The sequence below is a fragment of the Carcharodon carcharias genome, chromosome 9 (assembly GCF_017639515.1).
Source record: "Carcharodon carcharias isolate sCarCar2 chromosome 9, sCarCar2.pri, whole genome shotgun sequence".
In the NCBI taxonomy this organism is placed as follows: Eukaryota; Metazoa; Chordata; class Chondrichthyes; order Lamniformes; family Lamnidae; genus Carcharodon; species Carcharodon carcharias.
Window position 1 is genome coordinate 99,795,955 of NC_054475.1, and position 18,714 is coordinate 99,814,668.

General features: G+C 41.0%; 1 protein-coding gene across 1 annotated transcript; it reads left to right on the top strand.

Moving 5' to 3' along the window:
* The first annotated feature begins 1,382 nt into the window (after positions 1-1,382).
* Positions 1,383-13,251, top strand: LOC121281824 (tumor necrosis factor ligand superfamily member 10-like). The gene is made up of 5 exons (XM_041194853.1): positions 1,383-1,688; positions 4,504-4,653; positions 7,569-7,614; positions 8,051-8,131; positions 12,729-13,251. The coding sequence occupies exons 1-5, from the start codon at positions 1,521-1,523 to the stop codon at positions 13,160-13,162; spliced, it is 879 nt and encodes a 292-aa protein (XP_041050787.1). The 5' UTR covers positions 1,383-1,520; the 3' UTR covers positions 13,163-13,251.
* Positions 13,252-18,714: the final 5,463 nt, after the last annotated feature.

The window sequence follows — 18,714 nt, forward strand, 5'->3', positions numbered from 1 at the left end:
TTACCAGGCTGTCTTGAGTCAAAGAAAGAGTGAGCTTATCAGTTATTAAACACGAGGAAACATATAAAAATGCAACATACATTTACACAGGTTAGAAATGAGAAATTGAATCCAAAAATAAAATATAATAAAACTATACGAATCAGTCTTTGGCTAGTCTGTGAGGAGTAGATGATGAAATGTTGCAGCTGTTAAGTTGGATGATTCCGGTAGAGCTGACTTTGGCAATTGAGCAGCTGGTTTGGAGATTCTTGTTTCTGCAGGTTAGCTGAAAGGAGTTGTCCTGTTTCCTTTTCGACTGTGGCTTTGCTGACTTGTAACTTGCTTCCAGCAATCGGAGAGGGGCAGTTTTTTTTCAGTTGGTGTTCTTCAGCTGTGACCTTCACAGCACACACACACACCAGAAGAACATCAGACTAGCACACAGAACTAGGGTTGCAGTTGGCTTTTCTAAACCCCTTTCCTTGTGTATTTCTGGAAGGGAAAAACAAACATGTCATTCACCCAGATCTGTTTTCTTTTCAACTCAGTTCATGTTCACAGTCTGGGATGTAACTCAATAGGAGGTAATTTCGGCTGAGATGGTAATAATTTTCTATTATCTCCGCAACCGCAGGAGATGTCAGTTCAGTTTGCATTGTATCTTTTCCTTTGAAGTGCCTCTGTCTGATGTAGGCCATGTCACACTTTTTAGGTGCAACATTCCTTTCTCTCTGAATAGTTGATGAAGTAATCCGCATAAGAATTTTCCAGCAAGTGGTTACCTTACACTCTTAGCCAGCTTTTGCTTGTATGTCCTTTTAAAAAAACACATCTTACTTAAAATTTCACTACGTCCATAAGTAATTCGGGGTTAAGATCCGTGGTCATGACAAATGCATAGAGCAATATTAAAGCAATGCATTAAATAGTGAATAACCAGAGGAAAATATTTTCTAAGCTTGGATATCAGGAACTGAATGATAGGACCTATGTTAAGTATTTTGTCTTTCAATCTTTAAAGGAAGTCCAAAAGAAGTTAAAGATAATTTAAGTCGTTTAATTATTAATATTGATGTTCAACCTCTTAAGAACCGTGTGAAATTAAAATATAAAGTGACAAGTAGCATACAAAAAAACTACTGTCACGGCAGCAGCTATCAGACTAAGGTTATTTGATTCTTAAATTTCAAAAGCTATTTTAAGACACAGATTTATGACTTTTAAACTATTTGGTCTTTTTTATGGCCTCAAACTCGCTGATGTACCCTGAGTTTGACTATGTGTTTACGGAGCAGGCTTTCAGAAAAACTTTAAATAGCCATTAAATCTCAAAGGACGGAAGGGTTTGAGTCACCAGGAATCAGCCTACTCCCAGGAGACATTGAGACAGGAGAACCAAAGCAAGTGTATAACGTCACTCAGCTCAGAAACGTTTCCTTGTCTGCTTGACGTTGATTCCAGTTTGCGACAGTTTCGGTTGTTTCCAGCTTGTCCCGCTCAAAGTGTGTTAAATACTGCTGAAAGTTCGCAACCTCAAAATGTTCTCACCGCCGGCGGATTACAATTACCAAAAACTAGACGAAGAACTCACGGGTGTTGCAAAGAGAAAATGGAGCATCGTTGTGCTAATTTTGGGATTTGTAGCTTTTGCAGAAATGTGTGTAACTTGCTACTTTTTCTGCTATTTCACTGATCAGATCGCCCAGGTAAGAAGAACTCTTGGCATTGTCTGTAAAATATATTAAATGCACTAACGGATGTGCGTGTGTATATTTTGACGTACAAGAAACTGTTGTACCCCGTATAAATTCAATGGCTGGCAACTTCAGACTTGCTCTGTGCAAACAACTTTTGTTTTAAATGGGTATAATGAACCATGTAGGGCTGCAGAAAGGCATCAACATAGAACTATAACGTCGCGCTGCGATAAATTTTCAGCACTACCGATTCCACTGTTCAAAAGTACTGTTTTTAAAGAAGTCTTTCTCAACTTTTCAATCCTGCCGTGCGTTTATATAAGTCAGGAGTCGAAGATCCTTGAACAATACAGGATCTCTGCAAACAAATGAGAGTTATATTAAATATTAAAGTGAACACATAACAGCGAAAATGAAAGCAGCAACTTCTCGAATGCGTCATGTAAATTTTAGACGCCCTCCAAAATAGGTGGAGTTGGAGAAATTCTGATGCTTCGGATGAATCAGTCCGTCCTTTTATGTTGGCATGGTTCATCTCCGCAGTCACATTCGCTTACAAACAACATTCTAGCCACCATAGTGATGTCAACAACAATAGTACAATAGAACACATAGGTGTTAAAGTTAAAGTTGGTGATATTATCTAAACGAATGTGCTAATTAAGAATGGATGGTAGGGCACTCAAGGTATAGCTCTAGTGGGTTTTTTTTTTATTTTATATAATGGAAATAGGTGGGAAAAGGAAAATCTTTATAATTTATTGGGAAAAAAAAGAAGGGGGAAACAGAAAGGGGGTGGGGATGGGGGAGGGGACATAGTTAAGCCTGCAGACAGAAACCGAGTTAACGAGAAATCCACCAACATAAAACACTACAGTCTCCATACTGAAATTCACGTAGGCAGAATTTCAATCTCAGTATCCTGAAAAACATATACAGGCTTCATTCCAGTTCGTACAATGGAATTCACACCCGCACAATTTCAGGCGATATATGCACTTTTTAATGCATAATTTAAGAATCTCTCCACGGACATTCGCAAACTGCTGCTATTTAGTCTTTACATCGGCATTGACATGCAGGCAGAAATCCATTTTTCACACTGGCGCAATTACAATCTCTGTACACCGACTTCAGACTAGGTAGAATGAAATGTAAACAAAAACAAATAGCTGGAAAAACTAGTTCTGATGAAGAAACGGACTCGAAACGTTAACTGCATCCCTCTCCGCAGATGCTGTCAGATCTGCTGAGTTTTTCCAGCTATTTTTGTTTTTGTTTCAGATTTTCAGCATCCGCTGTATTTTGCTTTTATCTAGAATGAAATGTACTTGCGCTCAATTACAGCTGTGTATACAGAAATTCTCAAAGGCACAGTTGCAGCGGGTACTCTAAAATTTAACTACACTTCCCTCAATTCTACAGTGAGATCCATGTACCAACATCACCGTCTTCTGAAAATCATGTTTTTTCAGCATCCCCTGATCCCACTTAATGTTTGAGATAATGTCTTTGACACCTCTGTCCAGGCATTTAAATATCCAGCACTAATTGGTATGATAATTGTTGAACTTATATTTGCTTTTTAATTTTATACATTTTATACATTTCAGCCCAAACACACAGTTATGGTTCTTTTTCCTTCCCTCTGGTTGATTGGTGGAGATAACCCCTTCAAATTTGAATTTATATTGCATCTTATCATTCGTTCAGGACACTTCCAAGCTCTTTACATATAATGAATTATTTAAATCAAAAACAATTGTTCTAGAGACACATGCAGCAGCAAATTTGCACAAAGCCAAGTCCCACACAAAGAAATAAGATGGAAGGGCAATCAATCTATTTTTTGGTGGTTTTAGTTCAGGAAGAAAATTGGCTCTGCATCTCCTGCTCTTTTTTCATTAATGACTGAGATCTTCAACATCCCATACAAGGTGGACAGGACCTTGATTTAACATCTAATAAAAAAAGATGCACTTACAATAATGCAGTACTGCCTCAATATTGCACTAGTGCATGGGTGTGAATTATGTGCTAAAGCACTAGAATAGGATTTGAACCCACAATCTTTTGACATAGACATGAGAAGCCTAGCAACTAAACCAGGTTGGCACAGTTTTGGGCAATATCCATCTGCTAGGAGGATTGATTGACTTGGTTGGTATATGATTTTTTTTCTTTTTATGTGTTGGCATTTGCCTTGCTCCTATTTAGAGCCTTCCTATCAGCACAGCTAAAACTCACTGAACAGAAAATTGTCTTATCCATGCTATGACACAGCACGTTATTAAGCCAACAAGGATAAGCTTCACTTTTTCCTAACTTTGTTCACCATTGGAAGCATGAAAATGTCTCCAAGAAGGTATTTATCTCCTGTTTTACCAAAGATGCAGTGGGTATGTATATGCTACCAGGTCCTGTGTGGTCCTGACCTAGGCTTTTGGTTCAGTCCCCAGTTATGCTGTGTTATGTGATCTCAGCTTGAAGATGATGGAAGCAGTGTTGTTGGGCTAGGGAGAGGAAAATCATCTATGGTTTCCCTCCTGAACAATACCTAGTGACTCCTTAGGAATTTACATTCAGGTGGTGAATGTATCGTGTAAGCATTTGGCAAGTTGACTATGATGCCTTTATAATTGAAAAGTCAGTCAACATTCACCGTTTGATTCTAAACATAAAAAAATGGCCAATTGGGTGAGGTACTTGAGGATTGTCAGGTCTTCCCAGCACCAGCTATCACCATCTTGAGAGGAGGCAAGAGGAAAAAAAGCCTAAAATAAAGCTAAGCACAGCAAATTAATAATTCCCTTTTCATAACCAGATGCAACAGAAATTGAATTCTGATAATTATCCAGGGCGATGTCTGCAGTACCTGAATTCCTACATTGATGATTTGGGAGAGAGTGAAGTGGCCATTGAAGATTTTATGTGTGACAGCTGGCTCAAGAATTTTAAGTTTCTAATCAACCAGGTAAATATTCTGTTCATTTCTCTTTATTCATTCATGGGGTGTGGGCTTCGCTGGCTAGACCAGCATATATTGCCCATCCCTAACTGCCTTTGAGAAGATGGAGGTGAGCTGCCTTCTTTTTCATCCTTGTTAGAGCACTGGTTTTTTGAGTATTTTCAAAAAACAGTTTATCTTTGAAGCCACCTAGTATTAAGTGAATACAGTTGAGTCAATGGCTAAAATGATAGTAAAAAAGATAAGTTCCAATGGGAGAAATAACAAAAACATTTATTTATATTGGCCTTTGATGTAAAGAAATGTCCCCATGCACTTCACAGATAGGCATAAAGGAAAGGATACTGGTGCAGGAAAGGATTAAGAGGTTGACCGAAAACCTGCCTAAAAAGATGAGTTTTGAAGGAGTTACTAAAGGTGGAGAGAGAGAGGTCGAGAAGCAGAAGGGAATCCCAGAGAGTAGGACAAAAATGGCTGAGGGCTTTGTCACCAGTGGTAGGGAAAAGGGAGTAACAGGAGACCATATTTGGAGGAAAAGAACATTATGAAGGTTATATAAGACTAGAGGCCATTGCATAAAGAGAATGGAGTGAGATAATGAATCAATATATAAATGAGAATAGTGATTTTAAGTTTAGTGAATTTGGACAGAAAACCTGTGTACATCAGTGAGAACAGAGTTGATGGACAGGGAAGACTGTGCGGGAGAGAATAAGATGGCAGAGCTTTTGATAAAGTTGGAGTTTATGAGTGTGGTGGATGGTAGCATTATAGAATTGTTAGAAGATAGGTAGATGTGAGAAAAGGCTTGTAAATAGTAGTGGAGGAGTTGAGTTAGAAACCAATCAGGCAATTTTGCACTGGTGGAATCAGTCATCATGATGGTAGGATGGATAGGCATTTGTTTCATGTCTTAAATCACCAAGAATCACAAGAAGTAGCCATTGTAACATTACAAAGTGAATGTAACATATGTTAACGTTGTAAGTTTTTAAAAACATATTGCAATGATACACAATCAGAAAACGGTTTCCAGTGGTGTACCACAGGGCTCAGTGTTGGGGCCCTTGCTGTTTGTTATATATATTAATGATTTAGACTTAAGTGTGGGAGGCATGATTGGGAAATTTGCAGGTGACACAAAAATTGGCCGTGTCATTGATAGTGAAGAGGATAGCTGTCAATTCCAGAATTATATCAACAGTTTGATTGAGTGGGCGGAGAAGTGGCAAATAGAATTCAATCCGGAAAAGTGTGAGGTAATGCATTTAGGGAGGGCAAAGAAAGCAAGGGAATACTCAATAAATGGGAAATTATTGAGAGGAATTGAGGAAGTGAGAGACCTTGGAGTGCATGCCCACAGGCCCTTGAAGGTGGCAGGACAGGTGGACAAGGTAATCAAGAAAACATATGGAATACCTTTCTTTATTGGGTGAGGCATTGAATACAAAAGCTAAGTTGTATTGATAGAACTGTATAAAGCGCTAGTTAGGCCACAGCTGGAATTTTGTGTACAGTTCTGGTTGCCACATTACAAGAAGGACATAATTGTTCTGGAGAGAGTGCAGAGGAGGTTTATACGAATGTTGCCAGGACTTGAAAATTGCAGCTGTGAGGAGAGATTGGATATGCTTGCGTTGTTTTCCTTGGAACAGAGTAGGCAGAGGGTGACCTAATTGAGCTGTACAAAATTATGAGGGACCTAGATAAGGTAAACAGGAAAGACTTGTTTCCTGAGCGTTCAACTACCAGGGGGAATCGGTTTAAGGTGATTGGTGGAAGGATTAGAGTGGACATGATGAAAAACTTTTTCACTCAGCGGGTGGTGGGCATCTGGAATTCACTGCCTAAGGTGGTGGTTGAGGCTGGTACGCTCAACTCATTTAAAAGATACCTGGATCTGAATCTGAAGCGCGGTAACCTGCAAGGCTACCAACCAGATGCTGGGAAGTGGAATTAAAATGAGTAGCAAGTTTCTTTTCCCTCTTTCGGCTGGCGCAGACATGATGGGCTGAATGGCCTTTTTCTACATGATAACTTTTCTATGGTTCTATGAATGTAAGTTTCATTCTAACAGCAACTAGTTACAGACAGGATATCAGTCACACTGCAAGACTCATCAAAAAATACATCAAAACCATTGTCTTAAGATGCCAAATACACAAGAATTAGTTCAATATAATAGAATTCATGATAGAAATTAGGGCTGTCACTTGATTTTCAGCGATGCCTGTTGCTGTCCCTGGCATGTTCTTCCATGCTCCTCATTGAACCATTGTTGGTCAGTTGGCTTGATATTGAGGGATATGCCAGGCAATAAGGTAACAGATGGTGGTGGAATACAATTCTGCTGCTGCTAATGGCCCACTGCACCTCATGGATCTATTCTGAATCTATTTCACTTAGCATAGTGCTTATACCATCTGTGAAGATGTCTGTATGTTCAGAACCTCTGCATGCTTGTGTGTTTGACATGGCTTTTGCCTGTCCTTCCATCTAATATGTCAGTCTGAAATTACAACGTAATTATAGATAAGCAAAGCCATTCAGCCCATTTTAATTTATCCATCCAGACAAATTCTAAAGTTTCTGCTGAGTAACACCCGTCCTTCCTGCGAAACGTCTGTTAATCTATGCAATGTGAGTTTTATTTACTCATGAATTGAATATAAATTGTAGTCATGTTTTCAGAATAACCTGATGCACAAATTCGCCCAGCAAGGTAAAAACTACTTCATGTCATCACATGAATGAAAATAGCCAGGTAGTCTATTTCTGCTGAGTCCTTTTGTTCAAGCCCTCTGTGCAGACAGTTAGTTATCTAATAAAAGTTAAAATAAACTGCCTTTTTCTTTAATTTATGTACACTTTGGAATAGAAACGTTCTCTTAAAATGTACATTTTATTTCATTATTTTTCAGCGTCTGCAATCTGATGTGAGGAATTTAATACACAAGGAATTGAAAGGTGAGGTTTACTGAAATAGAGGCATAATTGTTCACTTTAATTTTGAAGGTGTCCAATAGACTGTCAGGCAGTCTGTTTGAAATGTACAATGCAGCAATGGTTTGAACTGCAGAAGTTTGGGCTTCAACTGTTTTTTTCCTGCCCGTTTGAACAAACCTTAAGAGTATGGCTAACAGCAGAACTGGGTCTACTTTCCCTTCATTATCTATCTTTGGAAGTACCTTGCTCTGCCAGGATTATACCATTATTAAGTTGAGAATGGGAATTCCCCATATATTGAGATGAGAACAATAAATAGCTATTCTAATGAATAATATGTTAATGTCAACACATTACGTAGTTGTAAAAGCCATACACTAATTGTATTAAGTTAATGCAGTGACTTTTCAATAAAGGAAAATGAAAAACAATATTTTAACAGTTTTTTTCCTTTTAGCACACAATGCAACATTCCTGGGTCCTGACAAACCAGCAATCCATTTAATTGCACAGCACAGAAACAAACCTCCAAAGAATGGTAAGCAATGCTTTGCATTAAACAATTCCATTATTCTTATGGAAAAATATAATTTATTTTTCAATCAAAATATACAACTGAATGTTTTCATTTCCTACACTTACTGATCGGAAAAAACTGAATATGATATTCATCACCTCATTTTCAGGCAGCTTTCCCATCATTGTACTTTTAATTATAATTTATATAACCAATGTTACAACTTTATAATCTCTGGAGTTTTAAAGTTTCTCAATATTTCAAAGGATTCATTTACTAGGGATAGGATGACATTATGGAATTCCATTTTGTCTTTTCACTTCTAGACTCTTGAGTTTGAGGCCAGAATGATAGGATTTAAGTTTTTTCTGTGCTAGCAAAAGGTCATTTGTGAAATTTCCTAGTGAGTGTGAGCCTACATTTAAAAAGCTATTAATTTGGCATAATATTGCGATTTTATTGGCAATCTCACTCAGAAATACCAGGAGGATGGTTGCTGTGAAAAATGCTAAATGTGTTAAATATGGTGCAGAAGGTGCTCTTTTTAAGATTGGAGTTAAGGTGATTAGAGCTCAAATTAGTGCCTATATGGTCAAATGAGAGGCACATAGCACAAAAGTGCCAGCTGATGGTTGTTAGATTCTTCTTTAGCCTAGGACCTGCAACGCTATGCCACACTTCATTTATAGACTGAGTTCTCTCTGTTTGAAACTGCTGGTACATGATAATGGCTTTCTCAACAATGTTTCATGGGTTGTGTTTACTCTTGTGGATATTTAAACCTAATCCATCCGTAACTTTCATTTGGTGGAAGTTTCAGGCAAAGGATCATAATTTTCCATTCTGCTGCCTGAGATTCATCGACACCCTATTTTTAGGAATGGTAGTCAGACTCTAATTTTCTCTTGCTTTTTAGAGGGTAAAAACTGGAGGTGGTTTTCTCCCAACATTCATAAATATTAATTAAAGCTCTTTTGTCAAAACATTAGACCCTACAGTAGTATGGGTTTCCATTAACATTACAAATACTGACATGAACTTTCCACTACAGTAGTGGCTTTCTCCAGCTCTCCATTGATAGAATACACTTGTAAATTCCAGACCAAAAACAGCACAAAAGAAAAAGTAACAGAGGTAAAAAGCTGCTTGTCTATCCTCTATGACTCACATACCAGCTGAAGTTTACTAACTTGTTATTAAGTTATTAAGTTACTATCTATGGCACGGAGGTCTTGTGGGTAGTGTTCCTACTTCTAGGCTAGAAGCTCTTGAGTTTATGTTCCACTTCAGGACTTGATGGCCAAGATCTGTTCATAATGTAGCCAAATAGGTTGATTAACAGCCTATGAGTCCTTCCAAATGCCTGATGGCAGGCAAGGGAATTTCCTGGTCAGCCATACTCAGAAGGCCACAGTAAACCACTGTCGTACTTTGCCAAGCATAATCATGGACCAATCCAATGGAAGTCCATGGTTGCCAATACCCTCTTAGGGCATGGTACCTGAAGGAGGAGGATCTATGGCACAAGGTAAATTCTCAGTGTTTTTAGATTCAGGATTGAAAATCTAAGACTTGGGACTTGGGAATTTTTCAGTGTTGATGGCTCTGTAAAGAACTGTTCAGATTAAACTTTTAAGACAGGCATGCGCAGGATGCATTAATCATTCCCCACACCTAGGCAGATTTGTCTCGAGCACTGTTATATTCCCAAAGTGAAAAATTGGCAAGATGTCTGAGAACTTAAATCTATGAAATAAAAGTTGTATATACTGCATTTCCAGTCTGTCATATCGTTTCTGTGTCACACCTGAGGATTATATAAAAAAGACAAAGGGACCTCCAGGAACACACAATACTGAAGACTGACTTCGGGCAATTTCTTAATTGACTTTTATATGAATTCATCCAATGTTTACATAACAGCATGGGATGAAGCAATATAGGAATAGGGTGGGTAAGTGTGATTAGGGCTACTTGCATGGCATGGACTGGTTGGGCTGACTGAGTTGTAACTTTTAAATGTTTCTTTTGCATGTAGACTTTGAAGCTTGAAAAGGACACATCCCTATGCATTAGCAGAAAGTTACTACATAAAACTCAGATTTTGCTGTACTAATAAGAATGAGGCTGCCAGTACAAAACAGGACACACTGACAGCAAGCTCTGGCTTTTGTACATGCACAATTAAAAGTAGAAAGTCAGATGCTGCTGTCAGTGTCACCCTTCTCCTCCACATGCTGCAATGTTGCAGTCTTCACTTATGAAATTTGCACAGAAATCACTGAAATGATGGGAAGTTGGGGTAATTACCTACTAGTCTTGCACTAAAGATGGATGAACATGTTAGGACTAGTTCAATCAGGAGTGAATATTTTAACAGTGCAATAAATTATCATTACAACTGAACAATCTTTCTGAAAAATTAATTTTAGAAGTGATCTATATTGACCTTGTAGTACAGAGCACAATTTCAAAATTGGTGAATGATGTGAAACTTGAAAGCATTATGAACTGTGAGGAGGATAGTGTAGAACTTCAAAAGGACATAGATTAGTGGACTGTATGGATAGATGGCAGATGAAATTTAATGTGAAGAAGTGTGAATTGGTAGAAATAAGGCGGAGAGACAATCTAGAATAAAGGGTACAATTCTAAAGTGGGTGGAGGAGCAGAGGGACCTGGGTATACATGGGCACAAATCATTGAAGGTAACAGGTTGAAAGAGTGGTTAATAAAGCATACAGCATCCTAGGCTTTATTAATAGGAGCATATAATATAAAAGCAATGAAGTTATGTTAAACCTCTTTAGAGCACTGGTTCAGCCTCAATTGGAGTATTGCGTCCAGTTCTGGGTGTCACACTCTAGGAAAAATGTGAAGGCATTAGAGAGAGTGCAGAAAAGATTCACAAGAATGGTCTCAAGGATAAGGAACTTCAGTTATGTAGATATATTGGAGAAGTTGGAACTGTTTTCCTTGGGGAAGAGAAGGTTGGGAGGAGATTTGATAGTAGTATTCAAAATCATGAGGGGTCTGGACAGAATCGAAAGGGAGAAACTGTTCTCATTGGTGGAAGGATCAAGAACAAGAGGGCACAGATTTAAGGTATTTGGCTAAAGAAGCAATGGTGAAATAGGGAGAAACTTTTTCATGCAGCAAGTAGTTAAGATCTGGAATGCACTGCCAGAGAGTGTGGTGGAGGCAGGGTCACTTGAGGCATTCAAGAGGGAATTGGATTGTTATCTGAAAAGGAAGATTGCAGGATTATGGGGAGAAGGCGGGGGAATGGCACGAGAACTTTGTTCTTCTCCGCTGATGCTGCCAGACCTGCTGAGTTTTTCCAGATAGTTCTGTTTTTGCTTTGGATTTCCAGCATCTGCAGTTTTTTGTTTTTATTTATATATGGAATGGCACGAGGTACTTTGCTCCTACAGAGAGCTGGCGTAGACATGACATTATGAATGGCCTCCTCCTGTGCTGTAACAGTTCTATGATTGTCAATCCCTCAGAAGAAAATTAATGTTGTAGTTTAAATTTTGTTTTAGTTTTCTGTTTTTCTCTTGTGTCTCTTCCTAAATCCCATGTGGAAATTCCAATCTTTATTTTGCTTCCTGTATGAATGATTTAAATATAATTTATGTTTCCCAGTTTTTAACTTCCTAGTTTGCAGTCTGCATGTCTCAGTAAGGATCCTTCAAACTGATTGTTTGAGGAACCTTTATGTCATAGACAATACAGATCCCCTGTAGATGACACACATTGGATCAGATGGCAGATGACTGGGCATCTCCACTGACAAGCTAACCAAATGTCTATGTGCAGCATTACACAAGGTGGAAAGCAAAAGCCGTTGTAAAAATAGAAAATGCTGGAAAAACTCAGCAGGTCTGACAGCATCTGTGGAGAAGAAACAAGAGTGTGATAAGAGTGTTGCCTGGGTGAGTGCAGCTCCCACAACACTCGAAGTTTGGCACCATCTAGGACAAAACCTGCTTGATTGGCATCACGTCCGCATTCACTCCCTCCACCACTGATGCACAGTAGCAGCAGTGTGTACCATCTACAAGATGCACTGCAGGAATTGACCAAGGCTCATTAAACAACACCTTCCAAACCCATGACCACTACCATCTAGAAGGACAAGGGCAGCAGACACATGGGAACACCACCACCTGGAAGTTCCCCTTAAGCCACTCACCATCCTGAGTTAGAAATATATCGCCGTTCCTTCACTGTCGCTGGGTCAAAATCCTGGAACCCCCTCCTTAACAGCACTGTCAGTGTACCTACAGCACATGGACTGCAGCAGTTCAAGAAGGCAGCTCACCACCACCTTCTCAAGGGCAACTAGGGATGGGCAATTAATGCTGGCCCAACCAGCAAAGCCCACATCCCGTGAATGAATTTTTTAAAAAGTTAACGTTTCGAGTCTGTATGACCCTTCTTCAGAGCTGTTCCTTTGTTGCTTGCAGCAAATTCCAAGCCACTGTTATGTGAAGCACCGTTCCTGTCCTTTTAAGATTGTACACCTTCTGACTTGTGAGCAATATTGAAGGAGAGTTGGTGATTTTTTTTTTAAATATGTGTTTAATTCCACATTTTGAAATTTTCTTGGCAGCGCCATCTTACTTTGCTCGTGTAGGTGGGCATGATGTACTCTACTGGAATGACATCAAAGGACTTACAGTGCATCGGGGTGCCATAAAATATCATCATGGAGAAATTACCATTCCCAAGGATGGCATCTATTATATATATTCCCAAGTTTATTTCTGGCATATACAGAAACTGGATGGAGAGGATCAACAATACAATCTCTTTCTGCAGTATCTTTACAAGATGTCCATGAATTATTATGAGCCTATTCTTTTAACTAAAGCTGTTTACACCAAATGTTGGTCAAAAGAGTCCAAGTTTGACGTGTACACAAGTTTTCAAGGTGCCCTCTTTGAACTGCAGCAAGGGGACAAACTATTCATAAAAGTAACAAATGCAAGTGCTGTAAATGTTAACGAAGGGGCAACATATTTTGGTGCTTTCATGATTTTTTAAATGTAATGATTAAACCTGTGACTGTATCAGTCTTAACTGAAATTCTGTAGAACAGCATGCAACTGATATTAAATTTTATTGCAGTTTAAGTATCGGTTATGGTGTCAGATCTGTCATATCCCAAAAAAGCGTGATTACATCCTCATAAGCAGAAAAAGATAAATGTTTTAATATCCCACTCTAAGATTTTCCCTACTGGCAGTAGCAAAATCTTCACTGTGATTATAAAGAACACACTTACAGTTTGGCTGTAAATAGTACACAGAAGAAAACTTCCTTCTGCGTTATGCACTGAATCCACAACACATAAACTGAACACATCTAAACCTGACAAAAGTGCATGGGTTGAGTCAATTGATCTGTTGTCAAACAATGGAAAAACCTTGAGTTTATAAATGAAACAGTGAACTGTGAGTGTTGGAAGTGAACTGTAGTAGGTCAGTTAGCACCCAAGAGAAAGAGGTGGATTGACATTTTGTATGAGACCTTTTCACAGATTGTGCATTACCAGTACTTTCTCTTTTACTTAATGAAGTACAATCACCTGCTTATTTATATTGACAAAGCCAGAGACACAGCTTTTATTAAATTCTATAACTGCATTAGCAACAAGAATTTGAGTTCATTGTCTTGAATCTTTTGCTGAAGATATAGTGAGGAAGTGAGCTTATAGGCAGAATTTTCTGCCTGTCGGGTGGGCCGTGCGGGAGTGGGCGCAGGCGGGTGCAGACCCGATTGCCGCACGCAATCAGATCCATGCCACCATTTTACGCGGGTGGGCCAATTAAGACATGAAATGTGGCTCCCGAGGACAGCAGGAGTGGGCGGGCGGCAGCGGGACTGCTATGACCACCGGGTCCAATGGCGACCCAGTGGCCTGTTTAAATGTGCTCCCGCAGACTTGGCCAGCAGAAGGGCTCCCCAGAGCACTGCTGGTGAGCAGGCAAGGCAGGGGGCCACTGGGCCCCTCGTTTCTCAGACGATTGCCTTGCTGCCCTCCTCGAGGAGGTGGGAGGCCCTCGTTCCAAGGGATGGGAGGAGGAGGCTCCCCCAACATGACCAAATATGCCTGGGAGGAGGTGGCGGAGGTTGTGAGCTACCACGACATGGTGTGGTACACCTGGATCCAGTGCCGCAAGCCCTTTAACAACCAAGGTCATTGAGGTCAACAGGACAGCACAGTAAGCAGGCTGTCTCCGATGCCAGTGCCAGTGAGGGGACAGCACCTAGACGAAGCACCTGAAAGCGTAAATTTAAGGCACCTTAGGCACATCACAGGTATCTCACTGGTGTTTCTGTGTTGCCCCACAATGAGGTCATGATTAGTTGGTGTGGTGTTTAACACCTTTGTCATTTTGTTTCCTTAAGTTCATTTTGTTATTAAATTTATACATGTGACCGTGGCTGAGGGTGTTTCTTTTCCTCTGCAGGTGGATGGATACCCATGATGTTATGAGTGGGTTGTGTTACATTAAGCTTTATTGACGGCCCTTAGTTAATGTTCCTATCCAGGTAGATTTAACACTCAGATATCGAGTATGGAGCCTGCAGAACAAGCTTCTGTTGGAGGTCCATCTAGCTGAAGATTAATTGGATTAAAGCCTCCCGGGTGTCCCTGCCTCCCTGGAAGATGCCTGGGTCAGCGTCTGCCTCCTCAGCATTTCCCTGTGCGTGCTCATCCTCGGACTCACTGCTGGACTCATCGTGTGCAGCAGCAGAAACTGCGTCTACATCTTCTTCGTCCACAGCGCCCCCCTTTCCAACGCAAGATTGTGGAGAGTGCAGCATGCAACCAATATCAGAGACACATGGTCTAGGGGTTACTGGAGCGCGCTCACTGAGCAGTCCAGATACTGGAAGCGCAGTTTGAGAAGACCAATGGTTCTCTCCACCACAGCCCTTGTGGTGCCGTGGCTCCTATTGTACAGCTGCTCAGCTTCGGTTCTTGGATGGCGGAGAGGCGTCATGAGCCACCTTCTGAGGGGATAGCCCTTGTCACCCAGCAGCCATCCATCAATCTGGGCTGGAGCACTGAAGAGCCCCAGCATTGGGAAGTGTCTGAGGATGTAGGCATCGTGGGAGCTGCCTGGGTATCTTGCACAGACTTACAGAATCTGCATCCTGTGATCACACACTATCTGCACGTTCGTGGAGTGAAAGCCCTTCTTGTTGACAAAAGCACCGGGCTCACCTGCTGGTGTCTTGATGGCCACATGTGTGCAGTCTATAGCACCCTGGACGCGGGGGATGCCCGCAATCACTGCAAAGCCTCTGGCTCACTCTGTCTGGCTTGCCTGATACCAGTGAAAGTGGATGAAGGTCAATGCATGCCTGAATAGAGCATCGGTCACCTGCTTAACACAAGTGTGAACAACTGATTGGGAGACACTGCAAAGCTCACCCACCGAGCCCTGAAAAGAGTCAGAGGCATAGAAATTGACGGCAGCTGTGACCTTTAGAGCCACTGGCATGGGGTGTCCACCCTTGCACATAGCAGAGATCTCAGGCCCAATCATCTGACAGATAGAGTTGACTGTCTCCTTTGAGAGTCAGAGCCTTGTTCAGCACTGCACCTCAGACATATTGAGGTAGCTGTTTCACCGCCTGTATACCCTGGCAGCAGGATAGTGGCGTCATCTACCTTGGACTTCCTGTTGGCCCTGCACCCCTTGTGCCTGCACCTCTCGCCCCAAAGGTGTCCCCCTGGAGGCTGAATTTGCACTCCTGGCCTCCTCCCCATCTAACTCTCCCTCCTCAGAGGAGGTGCCTCCAGTGGAGAGCACAACTCCCATTCCCAGGATAAGGGAAGGCTTCCTGAAACCTGCAGGCCCCAGAAACACTCTTCACTGAAGAGTGCTGACCTGAAGGCTGAGAGTCCTGTCCAAGCAGCTGGCATGCGTTTTGAAGTATTTCTGCTCACACAGGCAAGTATCAGTAACTTCCAAAAATAAACATCTTACTGAGCGCATTCGTGATTCTACTGAGCCCTCATCCTGCCCATGGATGAGGTATATACAAATGTGTCCTACCTGCCTGCCCCTTGTGTCTGTGCACCAACCTGGAGAGCACACGGGCACTGAAAAATCACCATCAATTGGTGCCTCAAGGGCCTTAAGTGGCCCGTTAGTTCATGGCAGGTGCACATCCGAGATCATTGCGCACCGACCCAATGAAATATCGCGATGGCACACGGTGATGTCGGGGCGCTTGCTCGACATCACCACACGTCATTTTATGTGTCAGCATGTGAGGCCCGCCCCCACACGCCAATGGGAAAATTCTGCCCTATACGTTAGAAATCTGTTTATTGCATCCAAAAATGAGACACAAATTTGAATACAAATGGATAGAATCTATGGTTAAAAAAATCAAGATGGTGTTTATCTCATCATTAGGAGATCTGTCTCAGGTGCTGTGGCAATTTGAGTTTTTGTTTCATTGCACAGCACTATGAATTGTTCGAATGAAGATCTTAATTGCTGCAGTTTGCAATATGGAAAAATTTTAAATTTGGCCCCTCCACACGGGAGGGAGTGAGGATATTATTCTGTCTTTAGTAGGTAGAAAAAAATTTGGAGGGAAAATGCTTGCAGGCTGAAATGACATGCCTCTCTGGCTGACTTGAGGGTAGCATTGTGGAAGGGAGGAACCTGTCTGCAGGGTGAGGCCTCTGCCAAAGAGGATGAAAGGTAAGTTTGCTTTTAATGAAAATCTGCTGATGTAAAATTCAGCTTGATACTAATCTAGTTGTTCTTTGCATAATATTTTGCAGAATAATTCTGGTCTTGATGACTGAAATCAATACAGAATAAAGGAGGTTATTTGGATATATTTGAATGTTAAAAACTTCATCCACTTTTAAACATGAATAGTGTTCTGACATCGGAGTACTGTAATCATAAATGTTAAAATTAAAGGTTTGTGAAATCTTTGAAGCTAAGTCTGACAAAATACTGTTAGTCTATGGAACATACTTTAAATAAGTGAGATAATATCATAATCCAGTCATCTCTACATTTGACACAGCAGTTCTCAGAAATTTGGTGTTAGTGGCTTGCAGCAATAAATATTCAGCAGGTCTGGCAGCAGCTGTGGTGAGAGAAACAGAGTTAATGTTTTGAGTTGAATATGACTCTTCTTTAGTGGTTAGCAGCAATGCCCATTGCAGTCAGGTGTTGGCTCCATCAGGCGCAATCTATATACTGGGTCTGTGGAAGCAGTAGGTATGTGAGGGGCTGAATGGCCATTTGTCATTCCTTTATGCTCTTATTGTCCCCTCATCCAACAATGTTTTTGTCATTTTCAGGCTCAATTTCTCCAAAATTACCCATGCTGGTTTCCTAAGCTGCACCCTTCTCAAATATCTAATTCGTACTTTGTCACCCACTGCTCATCTGCCATCCCCTTTCCAACCTTCACTCAGTCCCTATTTTCCAACACATTAATTTCATAATCCTATCTTTGTTTACAAATCCCTTCATGCCTTGTTTTATCTTCATTGCAACCTCCTCCTGCTCTCAAATTTTTCAGGTTTCTGGGCCAAATTTGCATCTGGGTGCAGAGGCACGTTTCAGTGTGCAAATGGCCACACAATTCTTTTTGGAGGAAATTGAACTTTCCTTTGAATTCCCATATTTTTCTGACCTTTATGTAGGTCAGGAATGCCTAGTGTGCTAAACATACACCCACCCACACTGAGATTGGGTCCCCCATTTTAAATGGGGGATGAAAATTGGATTTCCTTCCGTAAACCATTTTCATCTGGCGAGGCACGGTTTAGGTTTGAGAGTTCAACAAGAAAATGGAAAGCCTGCTGAGTAGTTGAGGACATTCTGTGAATTGTTAGGAAGAATGCGGAGAGACAATCTAAAATAAAGGGTACAATTCTAAAGTGGGTGGAGGAGCAGAGGGACCTGGGTATACATGTGCACAAATCATTGAAGGTAACAGGGCAGGTTGAGAGACCAGTAAGTATAAAACATTTTGACACCTTCAAATGTTACTATTAGGTCCAATATTGTAATGTAGATGTGTTTTTAATGCAATGATTCATCATGGCGATCTGATCTGCAAAGTTAAGTTCACCCTTACATTGACTAGCATTGTGTAATTGTTCACATGGGCCAGAATTTTGACGTTGGTGTGTGGGAGTGGGCCCGACACGTAAAATGATGTGTGGTGACATCAAGTGTGCGTCCCGATGTCATTGTGATGTTTTGGTGGGTGGGCATGCTATAAGCTCTGATGCGCGCCCACCATTAATTAACGGGCCACTTAAGGCCCTTGAGGCGTCAATAGATGGAGATTTATCAGAGCCCATGCGATCTTCAGAGCGTCACATGAGCGCAACGGGCAAGTGGGTAGGCCACATTTTTAAAAACCTCATCCACGGGCAGGATAAGAGGGGCGAGCGGGCTCGTGAGTAGTATTGCCAGACATTTAATTTTTAAACTTACTGCTGCTTGCTTGTGTGAACAGGAGAACTTCAAATCTCTTCACAGCTGCTTGCACGGGAATAACAGGCTTCAGGTCAGGACTCTGGAGTAAACATC